The sequence below is a fragment of the Oryzias latipes genome, chromosome 20 (assembly GCF_002234675.1).
Source record: "Oryzias latipes chromosome 20, ASM223467v1".
NCBI lineage: Eukaryota > Metazoa > Chordata > Actinopteri > Beloniformes > Adrianichthyidae > Oryzias > Oryzias latipes.
The window spans coordinates 17,391,175-17,406,103 of record NC_019878.2 but is presented as its reverse complement, the minus strand read 5'-3'; the positions used below and the strand labels follow the sequence as shown (position 1 = coordinate 17,406,103).

General features: G+C 39.0%; 1 protein-coding gene across 3 annotated transcripts in view; it reads right to left on the bottom strand.

Moving 5' to 3' along the window:
• The window catches only part of flt1 (fms related tyrosine kinase 1), a 31,459-nt gene that overhangs the window by 2,504 nt on the left and 14,026 nt on the right, over nucleotides 1-14,929 (bottom strand). For all 3 annotated transcript variants that reach the window (XM_011488922.3, XM_011488923.3, XM_020712444.1), the window contains exons 11-26: nucleotides 9,901-10,024; nucleotides 9,466-9,574; nucleotides 7,632-7,934; nucleotides 5,209-5,355; nucleotides 5,008-5,136; nucleotides 4,143-4,249; nucleotides 3,897-4,032; nucleotides 3,419-3,523; nucleotides 3,225-3,338; nucleotides 3,051-3,139; nucleotides 2,664-2,769; nucleotides 2,496-2,587; nucleotides 2,293-2,415; nucleotides 974-1,085; nucleotides 780-879; nucleotides 47-152 (exon numbers count right to left, since the gene is read on the bottom strand). In XM_011488922.3, the coding sequence (XP_011487224.1) occupies nucleotides 47-152; nucleotides 780-879; nucleotides 974-1,085; nucleotides 2,293-2,415; nucleotides 2,496-2,587; nucleotides 2,664-2,769; nucleotides 3,051-3,139; nucleotides 3,225-3,338; nucleotides 3,419-3,523; nucleotides 3,897-4,032; nucleotides 4,143-4,249; nucleotides 5,008-5,136; nucleotides 5,209-5,355; nucleotides 7,632-7,934; nucleotides 9,466-9,574; nucleotides 9,901-10,024 (2,002 nt within the window). The remainder of the gene's footprint in view (nucleotides 1-46; nucleotides 153-779; nucleotides 880-973; nucleotides 1,086-2,292; nucleotides 2,416-2,495; nucleotides 2,588-2,663; nucleotides 2,770-3,050; nucleotides 3,140-3,224; nucleotides 3,339-3,418; nucleotides 3,524-3,896; nucleotides 4,033-4,142; nucleotides 4,250-5,007; nucleotides 5,137-5,208; nucleotides 5,356-7,631; nucleotides 7,935-9,465; nucleotides 9,575-9,900; nucleotides 10,025-14,929) is intronic.

Below are 14,929 nucleotides of genomic sequence, written 5' to 3'. Positions count from 1 at the left end.
TAGCATTCTCACTTTTTCCTGCACAGAGGTTTTGAACGTCTCTGACCTGCTGCACCTTGGCTTGTAGCAGGTCTCCGAGTGTCTCCACCAAGTTGGTGAACGTTGGTCGGTCTGTAGGATGACCCTCCCAACATGCTAGCATTATGCTGTAACTGTACAGACAAACCCACAGCAGGCTGTTCTTTCACTTATTACAACACAAAAATTGATGGTTTCGTTTATATTTTATCTTTTAAAAAATAACTGTAGAAGTGAGGAGTTTACTTAAAGTTTAATATTTTATTGTAACATTTTATGCAGAAATCTTCCTCATAATGACTTAAGTTTGCCTGTCGATGCTCAACCTTCCATAGTCTTCAGCCACTCAAGGTGTGATGGTAAAGTGGAATTAAAAGCGGGGCAACTAAGTTGAATGAAATTTGCCAATTTTGCCACTAGATGTCCCCCTTCATCCTAAACTTAAAGATTTATTTAAAAATTGTGTAGGAAGGAAGATATTTTCCTGCAGGATTTCTTTGATGTGTTTTTCACAGTCAGAATGGGTTTAGTCTCTTTTGGAGGAATTTCAATTACGATTTTTATCTCTCAAAGGAATTATTTGTTCAAATTGGTAATCATCCAATTATAGATTTAAGCTCCTATTCTGAGAATCTGCAATCTTAATTTTTTTAAATTTTTTTTTAATTTGCTCCTTTGATGTATTTATTAAGCTAGAATGATAAAACTTTAATTACAAAATGGCTTTATGGGAATAGTTGATCAAAAAGACAGCCACCCACATCTCAGGTGTGCTGTATTCTGGGGCTCTCATCCTCGTCCCCCTCTTAAGCCGTAGGCAGAAATCCTCATCCATGTGAAGACCAGGGTAAGGGGATGCTCCTGATGGACAAACAGACACACATCATTGTACCAAGATTACCAAATGAATCATGCAATTAAAAAAATGACAGTACAAAAAGCAACAATTCCTCACCCAAAGAGAAGATCTCCCACAGCAGTATACCATAAGACCACACGTCACTCTGTGTGGTAAAAATCTTGTCAAAAATGGACTCTGGAGACATCCACTTTAGAGGAAGGCGAGCCTGTCAGATAATTAAAATGAATAATAAGCTACAAACATGCACAAAAAAAGGTTTCTTTTCAAAATCAAATTCCAGACTTCATTATCTGTCAATAGCACAACATACCGGTACATAAACGGTAAAGATAAAAAGAGGATTTTTTTTTCTTTGAGGCTACAATCATTGCAAACAGAAATATGTAACAATTGAAATGCTTCTATTAATTTTTGTTTCCCTTTTGTACTAAACAGCATTTTAAAGGGGTTTGTAGTTTTTACTCGGTCTGCTCATTCTGGCTATAGTTTCTTTTCATTCAGTCATTCTTTTTCCACTGTTTTGGTCACGGGGCTGTCGGAGCATATCCCAGCCACTTGTGGGTGAGGGCAGGGGACACCCTGGACTGTTTGCCACAATCACACAAACATTCTTCTCAAACCTAGGGAAAATTCAGTTTCCAATTGCCCCTATGCAGCATGTTTCTTGGACGGGGTGAGGAAGCTGGAGACCCCGGAGAAAACCCACGCATGCACAGGGAGGCACACAGGGCACAGGGGCAAACTCCACACAGAAAGGCCCCCCCATTGATGATCTGTTGCGGGTCCCCCAGCCGGGACTTGAACCAGGGGCCTTCTTGCTGTGAGGCAAGAGCGCTAACCACTGCGCCACCATGCAGCCGTGCTATAGTTTCTGTTTTCTAAAATACATTTTTTTAATAACATGACTGCATTTAACACAGCATGATGCTGCCACCTCCATGCCAAGACCTTGTCATCGGTGCACACAGACACTGTAGTCATTGCTGTTTAGGTTTGCTGCAGCTTCAGGGCCACCTCTCACTTATTGTTACCTCTTTGATTGACGTCCTGTTTGTCTAGTCTGTGAGTTTTGTTATTCCAAGCCTTTTCTGCAGGATGTGGATCTATTTCCATTTCCATTTCATTTTCTAACAATGGATTTTGTTGGATAATAATAGTTATGTTTTTTTTTCTTAACTCAGTCTTAATGATTTGAAAAAAAAAAAGCATTGTCTGTACCCTGTTTGGAGACCATTTTTGGCGATGCAGGGGAAAAAAGATGTCTATGATTTATTTATTATTTTATTTAACCCAGCAAAAGCAAAACCAAGAATATTTACATTTACATGCTTTTCTTCTTGATCATAATGGAAATTGTGCGTTTTTTCTTATTCAAAAAAGTGCAATCCTTTATTTGGAGACCATATACTCACGTCTCCCTTGCGGACGTAGTCGGGGTCTTTGTAAATATCTCTGGCCAGGCCAAAATCACAGATCTTCACAACTTTGTTTTCAGATAGTAACACGTTCCTTGCTGCTAGATCTCTGTGAATGCACTGATGAAGGGACACAGAAGGCACAGATAATAAGGCTCATGGGTACGTGTGTGTGTATTTGAGTTCAGCAGAGTTCAGACCTTGCGAGAGGCCAGAAACTCCATTCCCCGAGCCACTTGAAAGCTGAAAGAAATAAGGTCCTCTAGGAAGAGAGAGGAGGCTGACTTTGGTTCTAGAAGAGGGACAAATACAATGGTCGAAATTTCATGTGAACACTTCAGAAAAGCAGCACAAAGCTTCTGTCTCACCATGGCTGATGTCTTTTGAGTCTGACTCAGACAATGTTTTGGTGCAGTTTGGGTTACCGGACACACTGCCGCCAAAACCTGACCTATCATGTGCTCTTTCGTGGAGCTGACATAAAAAGAAGACCAAAGGTTATTTAGTACCAGAGAAGGAAAATTGTTGTTTTGCTTGTAAGACCACAGGTTTCTAGAAGAAACACTTGCTGGTATGGAAAATTACCAAACACTTCAGTTATGTGCAAAAATGTGAAAAACAAGGAAGTAAATGTTCTGCATGAGAACTGATAACATTATGAGTGTCAAACTGATTGAAGAAGTTACTTTTTTTTTTTTTTTTTACATCTAAGTGTGAATCCTGTTTGCACAAAACCCCCGTTGTTGTGAATTTACCTGGTTGTGTATGTACACGTCTCTTTTTTTCCTGAGGAAAGCTGACAGGTTTCCAAAGCGACAGTACTCGACAATGACCATCAGTGGCCCTTAGAAAAAAACAACAACACACAAGTAAAGATGGCTCAAGCCTTTTCAGATTGACATGAACACAGTGGAATAGTTTCTGCAAACCTCCTGGCTTGGTGCAAGCCCCCAGGAGGTTCACAACATTCAGGTGATTTCCAATGTGGTTCAGGATCTTCAGTTCCGTCATCAGAGCCTTCTGTTCACTGGCTGTGGCTCCCTCTGGTGGACAAAGATGGCAAAACTAGTAATCGCATACTTTATCATTATGGGAAATTGGTAAAATCCTTGTTTGTTGCAACCTTTAAGCATCTTGACAGCCACGGTCCTGCAGCTGGAGGCACTGTCAATACCAAAAGCGGATGCCTGCATCACTTTACCAAAAGCTCCACGCCCAAGAGATTTCCCTGAGAGAGTGAGCAGAGATTATTTCAGAGAATTGGGAGGTGTGTCAGTTAATTAATTTTCACGTCCATTCCAGACATTAGATCCCGATAGCAAAAGATTTCATGCCTCATCAGCTTTCCATCTAAACAAATCCCACCCTGGTGATACTGGGGCCTGATTAGTTCCAGTAAACACAGCAGAAAAACCCCATACTGATTAGCTGATTAGCTCACTACAGACAACACAAGCCTCCAGTCTTATTAATGGAGTGAGTCCCTCCCAATAATATATCAGATAAGACCTGTGAGAAAATTCTCATCGTTTATACCATCCTAAATACCCCCTTTCCCAACCTTTGGATTCCCTACTTTAATGAATTATAAAAGTATTCACCTAATTTAAGGTGCTCCCGCGGGAACTCCCATTGATGGGGGTCGTACTGCAGTCTCTCACACTGCTCCTCAAATGGCCCTTCTCCTGTGTCAAATACAATGGACAGGTACCCTGGTTTGGTGTTTGAGCTGTTGGACTTGAGAAAAGAAACGTTTATAGGTTTAGGAAAATAGTGAAGAAAAGTTAAAAATGAAGAGGTGTGTTTTTTTTAATTCAAAATAGAATTTTTTTCTTGTTTCTTCTCACCCGTTTCATTTTGCGAATTAGGAGCGTGAGCAGAAGCCAGAAGAGAGTGGCCACCACACAGGTACATACGAGTGTGGACATTTCCAGAAATGAGGTTTCTGGCACACCTGCGATCACAAAGACAGACACTTTGAGAGGAAACATAATGCTAAAAGTGAAGAGTTATGTCATCCTAAGACTGGTTTCATCTGTTGGTTTCTATCAGTCCATCAGGGAGACAGCCTGAATTTATGCTTTAGTGAAGACCAAAAATAAACTTTCTGATTCAAACTTTTCCTGTGTTTTTTTTCTGTAGAAAATCATGTCTCATTCCTCTTTACTAACTACACAGTTGATATTTCATCTTTTAATAATAGGAGAATGAAAAAAAGGCTCACTACAGCCTCTCTGAGATGCAGGATGGGCCCTTCCGGAGGAAATAAAAACGGGAGACGGTTTCCTTCCTGGCTGATCGGAACACAACAACAAACACACACATACAGCCGCCCCTCTTTCCAAACCTGGAGTGGGAAGCGAATCCGCCACTACTGCTTCCTCAGAGCTCCACCTCCTCTGCTGCATCCGGATGTGTGAGTGTGTGTTAGTGTGTGAATAAGGAAAACTGAACAAAAGGCTGGGTACGTTTATGTTAAGATCTACTTTGATCAGTGTTTACTCAGAAACTGATGTGCATCATCTTCCATTAATAGAACTGACACAACCAAAACCTCCGTATGTAAATACAGCCCGCAAACAATGTGATATACTGTGATATGTGTGTACACCTGTTTAAAGAGCTGGGAACAATGAGCATTTATACATACATGAGAGTTTGACAACAGCCCTTCAAAGGCAGACATGTCTGTGCAGCACATACTGTACTTACTGCTGACCCATATATGGGCTGAAGTTTCCGCAGATCCCCTCTCGTTGATGGCCTGGCACGTATACAGACCCTGGTCCTCCGTCGTGATTCTGTCAATATGGAGGCTCCCATCTTTTGCAATAACAATCCCTAAAAATGGAGGAGTAGAATCAAGATTGCAGAAGAGGCTCACACGTTGAACACACAATCTGTGGTTTTTACCTGACCCCAGCTGCAGAAGCTGCTCATCTTTGTACCAAGTGATGGTTGGGGGTGGGACGCCTCGAGACGGACAGCTGAGGGTCAGAGATGCGCTGACATTGACGGTGCAGTCCGTCAGATTACCCAGCAGCACGGGAGGTTCTAGAGCTGAAAAGAAACACACAAACACAACAGGGACATGAGTGTCAGCATGCAGACAATAGTTTTCCTTTCAAACAAATCAGAAGATGTTGCCTGAAAATGCAAGATAATAGAACTGCTACGATGGCCAGTTTTATAGTTATGATGTGTAAAAAAACAACAGAAGAATGTTCACAACATAAAGTTAACTACACAGAATGGAGTTTATAACTTTATTAATTTTTTTATGTACTTAAGTACATAAACACTCACATAAATTGTCCATTTTTGTTTCAAATATTATACAGCTCTGCTCTCCTGGAGGTTCTCTTAAGTCTCTTGGTTTCTCCTGTTCTCCAAGAAGGAGGGGCTTTGGTCTTAACAGTTTTTGTTTTTAAAGAATTGACTTATAATAATGCCATGAGGTTATTATTGACATTTTGGAAGTATAAATCTACAGATGAACCTAAAGTATTTGGTTAGATGTGAGGTGAAGTTTGCAGCCACTTGAGAGTGTAGACAACCCCTTCTTTAAACTCTCTTTGTAAGCCATGTATCGGTTTTTGATGTATTAAAAGAATTCATCCATATTTTCCCATCCAACAAAACTTCTTCATCTCAAATCCAGTTTTTAATTATATTATTAATCAGAATTCCAAAATATGATCCTTTCCATTATATGTTCAGTTTATATATATAATTAAAAAAAAAATCTTTGCTAAAGCTTTTCTTTTTATATAAAAAAAACATGTGCATCATTTTCAGAAGTAGAAAAGTATGAAGATGCAAAGAAAATTCCATTAATCCAACAAAAATAAAAAATTGTTGTAGAACTGAACTGACACTTTATTCATTTCTGTTTACATAAACGCAAAACTTGTGTGGTGTTTTGTTGACATTTTGGACAGCTGAGGGAGCTAATGGTCTGTTTTCTTCCCTATAACTGACTGCCGTTTGCCTTAAACATTTTACTGTTCTGTGAAAGAAGGGAAACTTCATTTTCATCTGTGTATTTTTAGCTCATTTATTCCCAACATTTGTGGCATAAAAAAATGATGACGAAAAGTGTTAACATGCCAGTTTTAATGGCTGGTTTTACTTGAAATCTTAAACGAGATTTGCTATATTTCGCATTTTGGAAAATTATGTAAAAACTATGGATTGACACATTTTCATGTAAAAGTTATTTTAAGTGCTAAAGAGAAATGAAAGTATGCCATTTTCTCTCATATGATTGTGGTTTGGGTCTTTTTAAGCACACTGCACAGTTGGTGACACATCTTCAGAGTGGTGCAGTTTGTGAGTCAGAGGGAGTTTGGGCAAAAATGTCTCTCTCTCATTCTGGAAAACAATGACTTTTCATCATGAGGTAAGCTAAACACTTTCTTGTAACAAATCCAAAATCTGCTCCAGGAGTTTAGGTTTTTATCTTGTATTTTTCAACCCTCCATGACCACTTGTCTCTGGCTGGTCACCCCGTTTTGAGTTAGTCCCTTGTGGGAGTCCAAAAAGGAGGAAATTGACGTGTTGAGTCCTGATTGTATAGACAAGCGGTAAAAGACGCGAAGAAAAGTTACTTAACCACAGCGACTGATTGTTGTTTCCCCTATCTTCCTCCAGGACAACAATTGATGATTGTCAGCGGGGGCCGAGCCTGACAGTGTCTGATTGGCTGATTGTTCCTCCAGCCCTGAGCAGGGGCCTGTAAAAGTGGCATTGTGGGAAATGCCATTGTGTGCTCTTCCTCCAGACAAGAGCTCATTCCCACGTGAAAGAGGTGCTGAACTGGAGCACAAGAGCAAAGCTACAGTAGGGTGGGGCCCCAGGAAACTGAGAAGTGGGGGGGAGCATTTCCCAAGCAGCAAGATCTCTGAGAGAGTGTGCATGTTTGGTTGCATGTGTTTGCAATGAAACTAGATGGAAACGTGACAGCGTTTATGTTGAAAACAGGATCATCGTCAATGTTTTAAACTTTTTGCATCAATGGTTCACACCTACAGAAAGTTTTCTGAAGTGATAATTAAAAAGCGAGAGCTGTTCACCAATTACCAATTTACCAATTAAAAAATTTTTTTGGATTTATATAGTTTTGGCTAAATTTAGTTTACCTGAGTTTGTTAAGTACAAACCCACAGTACATAAAACATAAATTGTATATACTAAAATGTCTACTGTTCCAAAATGTCTGCAAGGAGAAAAGCCTCTTGTCTCCTGATCCTTAAAGAAACGTAAAAACCAAAATCTCATGTAAAAATTTGACATCATTCAATTCCAGAAAAGAGAGATTTGTAAAGCAGACTTACTTGTGACGACCACCCGCGTGTCCAGGTGTGTCTCCTTCCCGGTGAGGAGGTGGCGGGTGGAGCATCTGTAGGTTCCAGAGTCTCGCGCTGTCAGGTTGCTAAGCAACAGCACCAGAGAGTTGGAGAAAACACCCGTAGTGGGCTGGTGAACAATCAGAGCCGGGAAGCGGGATTTCCCCGTGTCCTTCACTGGTTGCCATGACAACGCAGAGTAAAGGTATTTGTTTGCCAAACAGGTGAGGTGGAGGTCTCCGCCCTCTCTAGCCTCCTCCTGCTGCTTGACACAGAATCCTCCTGGGATATCTGGAGGGAAAAAAAACCCACAAGAGACGAAGAGATGGATAAGAGGAAAGATGGAGTTCTTCAAAGATCTCCTGATTGAGATGCTGTCTCAGTTTCTCTGCTCACAGATCATGAAAACAGCCTGAAACCAGGAGAACCAATTTCAGAAATCTTCCATTTTCTTAACCCTTGATGACAATCTTGAATGGCTATTGTGGTCAAAAGCAGTTAGTGGAATACAGTGAAAAGCCTTTATATTTACTTTAGCCATTTGAAACTTCCCGTGGAAATGGCTCGAGAGTTTCCTGATGGTAGATAGTGTTTATCTTTCCCGAACACCCCAAGGCCTCCCAAAATAAAGCGGACCTGCCAGTCCAAGGAAGTGCGCTGCGTAGGGAAGTGGAACGATAAGAGCCCCAAGTTCCTGTTTCGATGTTGCTCAGACACCATCAGCTCAATGGAGCCCAACACTCCAACACACACTCTTTTACACATGGAAACACAAAAAACTGTTTTACCTGAAGCACTTGGGTGACCCATTTCTAAGGGATGGTGAGACTGAAACTGTGTCATTGAGTGACCCACACAGACACACATCATCGCTGACAATGCATCTCAAAAATGAGGTTCCTGATCGGAACAAATGTTTTCCTACATTTGTGAAAAAGCCGGTTTCAGTTCACAGTTTTTCTCATTGTTGTAAGAAAATCACAGTTATTTATCATCTTTCTAATGATAAAAAGCTTTAGTACATAAAAGATCTTTAGATGTAAAACTTCAAGCTTGTCAAAATATACAGCAAAATCTGCATTAAATAAAGATTTGATGTAGCTGTTAACAAGAAATGCTTCACCACTATATTATCAAATATTAATTGAAATTACATAAACATTTTTACACAGCAAAAACAGCCCCCCCAGAAATAAGGAAACAATTTTTAAAATTTGACAATGGGATCTTACCAATAAACCTTTTTTTTTAGGAAAGTTAATTCTAGTCACCAAGGCATGTTTTCTTAAAACATCTGATAAACCATAATAATTGACAATATTATTTTTCTTGCAAGACAAAAAAATAAGACAATTATCTCTCAAATGTGGGTCTTTTTACTTTCCTGAGATTCAGCTTTGCAGATGATCTCCTAAAAGTTTTTCCTTACAAACTTTGCAGATTCACTCTCTGAATTTGTTGACTTTAAATGTCTACAAATTTCTCCATATGTTCCTGTTTATTAGTTTTGTGATACCTGTAGTCTCTTGTGATAATTTTGATGTAAAAAAAAGCCCATTAATGTAAGTTTTCCTCTGTTAGTGTAGCAACGTTTCATGTGAAACGTGGTAGACTTTCAAAATGTTCACACTTAAGTAACGCTCGATTTGACTCAGTCGTTCACGAGGAGGATTATTATAATTTGGAGAAGTAGAAGATGCTGGAAAATGTTGTGACTTCAGGGAATAAGAGGGGAATGTGTAGGAGCAAGAAAAGAGAATTTGTTAGTCACTTGCAATTTTTAAGAAAAACATCCAAGGGGATTCCTTCTGTCTGTCATCACCTGTTATGAAGAAGTGGATGTCTAGGTGGTCTGAGCCGGCAGTGTTGGAGGCGATGCAGCGATACACTCCAGACACAAAGGCCTTTGCAACAGTCAGGACCCCCACGGTCTGTGTGGAGCACAAACATCCACATAAGCAAAAGTGGAAAAAGCACACAAGTTTGAAAGGCTCATTACCTCTGCCACCAATGACAAGAATCATGTTTTCCATGCCGGGCAAACAATGGAGGTTGTGGAGCCAGACCTCCAGCCCACTTCCAACTAATTAGCCAGGTCAAAACTTGACAAAAGCATACAGTAAGCATCAACGCATGCATGCTGGAGCAGTTTCTAAAGAGGAGGATGGTTGATTCTGTGGTTGGAAGCTGTTTGGAGGGATTCAAATGCATTTTGTGGGGAAAAAAAAATCTCCATGATTTTCAGTGCTGAGCCTACCTTTTTCCTCCCCTGAAGCACTTCCTGTCTATGAGCAACACTCAGGATGTGATTGTGTGCAGATGAGGCAGGGAAGCTCTCTGACACAGGGCTCCACAGAGAGGAGGAGGACGGACACACACACCTTCAGGAGGAGCACAAGGAGGAGAGCCATTCAGCTGTGTTGACACAAGATATTATATGATACTTCCAGGTGTGTGTGTGTGTTTTTCTCAGCTGCGCTCAGCAGGAGGAAGATCAGAACACTGGGAAATGCCTTGATCGTCGCTGCTTGATTTGAACCAATTATGTCAACAGCGCAACGTCCTCTTTCCCTGTCCTGACAAGGACAAAGCTTCGGTGTGCGAGTTAATGCTGTATTGTTGAAGCATGAAGGATGCAGAGGTGGTATTATCATCCTGTCCGTTAGCTTCCCGTCATTCCTGAGGAGTCATCCCACATTTTTAGGGCATGAGTCTGGCATGTCAAAATCCATAGATTACACACCAGCTGAAGTGTGGGAATTGTCAGTTTTGAAACAAAATGTATGACTATTTTTATTGCATCTACTCATGTCAAAAGACTGAGGGACGTCACAATTAATGTGTTTTCATTCAAAAGTAAAAAGGTAAAAGAAATTGCAAAAGGTTTTTGTGAAGGGTGATTGCTTTTTTTTTTTAAAAACTAACCTATTTAAAAGAAATGACCAAAATGACTTATTTTAAAACAAAATATTCTAAACTAAAATAAGAAACTTTTGGTTATTTATAATTATCAGTTACATAATTGATATGGTATTGCAAACCAGAATTCAAACAAACCTTTAAAATAATCTAGCATTTAATATAATCGTATAAACAAAATGTTTGTGATAAAAAAAAAGATCCTTAATAACTTTGCATTAATCTTTTTTCTAAAAGCCAGTAAAAAAGTATGGTAATGTTTTGGTTGTTGCTGTTCTTAAATTTCGGTATTTCTCTTTTTATGGTCCTTGTGTGGACTGCTGTATTTTTACTATTTGGCTATTTCTTAATTAAATATGTGAACAAATATGAAATCAGTTGTTGATTACAAATATTTTGAAATTACCCAAATCTGTTAAGTTATTGTTGCATAATGATACAACAGCTTTGCAGTAACACCTCAGCTATTGAAACATTTAGAGCTTTTACATAGAAGTATACTCAATGTTTTAATGCCCAAAATCAGCTAAACTTTAAAGAGTGCAAAGGGGTTGACACTTTCGCCTCACAGCAAGAAAGCCCCAGCTGGGACCTTCCTGTGTGTGCAGAGTTTGCATGTTCCCACCTTGCATGCGTGGGTCTTCTTTGGCAACTCTGACCTTCACCCACAGTCCAAAAACTTGATTCAGACATTGATCGATTTCTCTAAATTGTCTCTAGGTATGACTTTGATCGTGTGCCCTGTTGAAGGCTGGTGACCTGGGTGTATCCCACCTTCACCTAAACAGTAGCCAGGTTTGGCTCTGGCAACCACGGATGGATGGATGGATGGATGGATGGATGGATGGATGGGTGGATGGGAGGATGGATGGATGGATGGATGGGTGGATGGGTGGATGGAAGGTTTTAGCCACTATGCACCACTACTTTGAAAAATTATTATAAATTAACTTGAGTTTAAAGATTTATCATCATAATTAGAGTATCAGTTAAGACCAAGGAAACATAAAAACTCTACTTGACTTCAGTTATGAATCACTATATTTAATTAATCTAATGGGACCTTAGTATGTATTACATGCATAACTGCAAAAATCTCTTTTTATGATTATGTAACACAATTATTTCCTTCTTACATTCATGTTCATTTTTCTTTATGTTTTTTTTAATCAATTCATTTCAATATTTCTGTTATGGGTTTGATATACAATAAATGTCCTCATTTAAAGGAAAAGACTTGTTCAGAGCACTTTCCTCCCAATTTTGGATTATGGGGACATTCTGTATATGAATGCTGCCTCGTCAACTCTCCGTAGTCTGGACACAGTTTACCACAGTGCCCTACGTTTTATCACAAACTCTGCATACAGAACCCACCATTGTGAACTGTACTCTCTGCTCTCTTGGTCTTCACTCAAAGTCAGGCGACAGAAACACTGGCTAATATTCACCTATAAGGCCATTCTCGGCAAACTACCTCAATATCTGTGCCGTCTTCTTTCTCCTGTTAACAACATATATAACTCTCGTTCCTCACTCAAATTGCCTCTTTATGTCCCTAGATTCCTCAGTGAACTAGGAAAAACAGCATTTTCCATTGCTGCTCCGCTTTCCTGGAATAATATTCAAAACTCTCTGCATTTAAGTGACCTTATTCCCTTGAATTGTTTTAAAGCAAAACTTTCTGAGCTTTTAAAAGAAACATGCACATGTCACCTTTGACCTTTCTGTACCACTTTTAATTAACCTATTAGTCATTGTCCTACTGTTCATCTCAATTTTAATTGCATTTTATTGTATTTTGTAATGTATTTTTATATTTCAGTTGTTTTAACTGTATTTTATTTTGTATTGATGCCTTTTGGCCCAGGTCTTCCTTGAAAAAGAGATGCAGTCTCAATGGAACTTTCTGGTAAAATAAAATAAAATGAAAATTTACAATAAATGCTTGAAATAAACAATAAATCAACTAATACAAAAAAAAAACGAATAAAAAAGGTTTTAGTTAAGCAGGCTACATGTGAGATTACTTTAAAGTGAGTGCTGTTCTTTGTTTATACATTTTTATATATATTTTATATATATATTGCATTTAATACTGGATCTGCAGTTTGTGCTCAAAGATATCATTTTTTTGGTCACAAAATTATGTATACATTGCGATGTATAAAGACAGTAAATTACATAAGAGAACAGTGTGTAACAGTGTAATAGGAAACTGAATGTTGATGAATCACAAAATCCCCAAAATAAATATATATTTGGGAAGGGACTAAATTAATATTACCAACAATATTTAGAGACTAAATTCATCATCTGATAATAAACAAAACCCTACAGGAAAGCTGAATTTAAAATAGCAAAAATAAATTGACAGCACTGATGACGTTTTTCCGCGGAAGACTCCATTTGAGCCCAAAAAGGGGGACTCTGCCTGTACCATATTTCACTCTTGTTTCATTGACAAAAATAAATAAAGACATTAATAATAATAATTACTATTATAAATACTATTATTATTATTATTATTATTATTATTATTATTATTATTATTATTATTATTATTATTATTATTATTATTATTATTATTATTATTATGTTTAATTTAGGTCTTCTTAGATTTGTATTTTAAAATTATGTGGCGTAATAATAAGTAATAATAAATACACATATTTATGAATATGTTTAATCCTCAAATTAGCAAATGTTTAAAACTAAATTTCACTTTTTTATATCATAGTAGAGTTTAACTTGTAATTAGCTGACAGGAACTAGACACCCCCATGTCTGTTTGTGAACGTGTCCCACTTCTGTTCCTCCCTGTATCCTTGTTGCCAACCTTCTCCGTCTGCTCTGACCTCCTCCCTGACTTTGGCTCCTCTACTGCTCCCTGATTGCTCTTCCTTTTGGCATCAGGATCATGTGTGACCGAAGGCCCACCCTGTGCTTGACACCACAGCCCAACACTTATCCATTCAAACCCACCACAGCACGCTCCAACACCTATCAGGGGAACTATTGTAGCCCTCACATTCACAAATGAAAAAAAAATGAGTGTGATGGATGTTGATATGGAGGTGGAAAGACAGAAAATAGCATGCACAGAGACAAATAACATTCAAGACTTTCATACAGCATGCGCCTGCCAACAGGGTGAGCAGCGACTGCATGGAAATATGAATGAGCTGTTTTGGGTTTTTGCGTAACAGTGGAGGTCATCTCCTGACTTTCCTTCCTGTCCTGTTCTGCTGCCTGAAATACTTTTTACACCGGCTGTTCTGCTTTGTTCCGCCTTCAGCCCCCCCCAAAAAATAACTACACAGTGCATGAAACCGACACACAAATATGAGCAAAGTTTAATGCAAAAATCACAAAACATCTAAAATAACACTTCAATACGTCTTTACAGAGTCATACAAAGTTTGCAAATATTGTCATTTGTCATATGAAAGTTAGTTGTATAAAATTATTTAAATATTAGGTTCATATATTACTCATAAAACATCTGTATACATGGAATGGATCACATTGGCAGACACCCGTAACTTGGAAAACATGCACACAAGAGAACACTTTAGTAGACTCGATTTACTCACACACCCGAGATTCATGGCACTCATTCTCTTAAAGGCACTTCAACTTTTCTGAACTTTTGATACATGAACAACAGAAATGTTGAACTGATGTTGCTGGACTCACACTGAAGACATTTGGACAGCACAGGAAGGTCTCAGATTTCCTACATGGTAGGCTTCTGCTTATTGTCAGTCTTTGAAAGAGAACTGAAGGCATCCCATAATCAACGGCACAATGCTTGTCCTCTTCCCTGCACTTGAACCTTTAACCAGTGGCTAAAAATTGAGACAGAAACTCACAGCTTTTGTGGATGTCAGAATCAGATCAGGCCTGGCACAGTTTTTGCGCCTGTTATAGTACCACTCTAGGACACAAACACACACTCACTCACACACAAAAAAACAAGCAAAGCAGCTCCAGAAATGTGGCTGGTGAAAAGGTGGAATTGCACTTATTCTGGCTCATAACGTCTATGAAATGTTGCAAAGCTGCAGTGCAGCCTGTTCTGGGGAAGCACTTTGCCTGGGAAAACCATGAAAATAAATAAATAACCAGAAAAGCAGGTGTCCTTGTATCCTTCATGTTGTGGCTTGTTTTAACTCCAGGGTTCCTGTGTCTCCTTGTCGTCACCGCTCAGCAGTGTTCAGAGTCTCTTTCCCCACATTTGCAGGCACAGGATCGTCATGGTATGTATTGTCATTGAGAGCTGTTGAGAAAAGGCACTGAAGAGCGTGTGGAGGATGAGGTGCTCCGGCATTGGAGATAATGGGGAGTTGTTCCTCTGTGGAGGT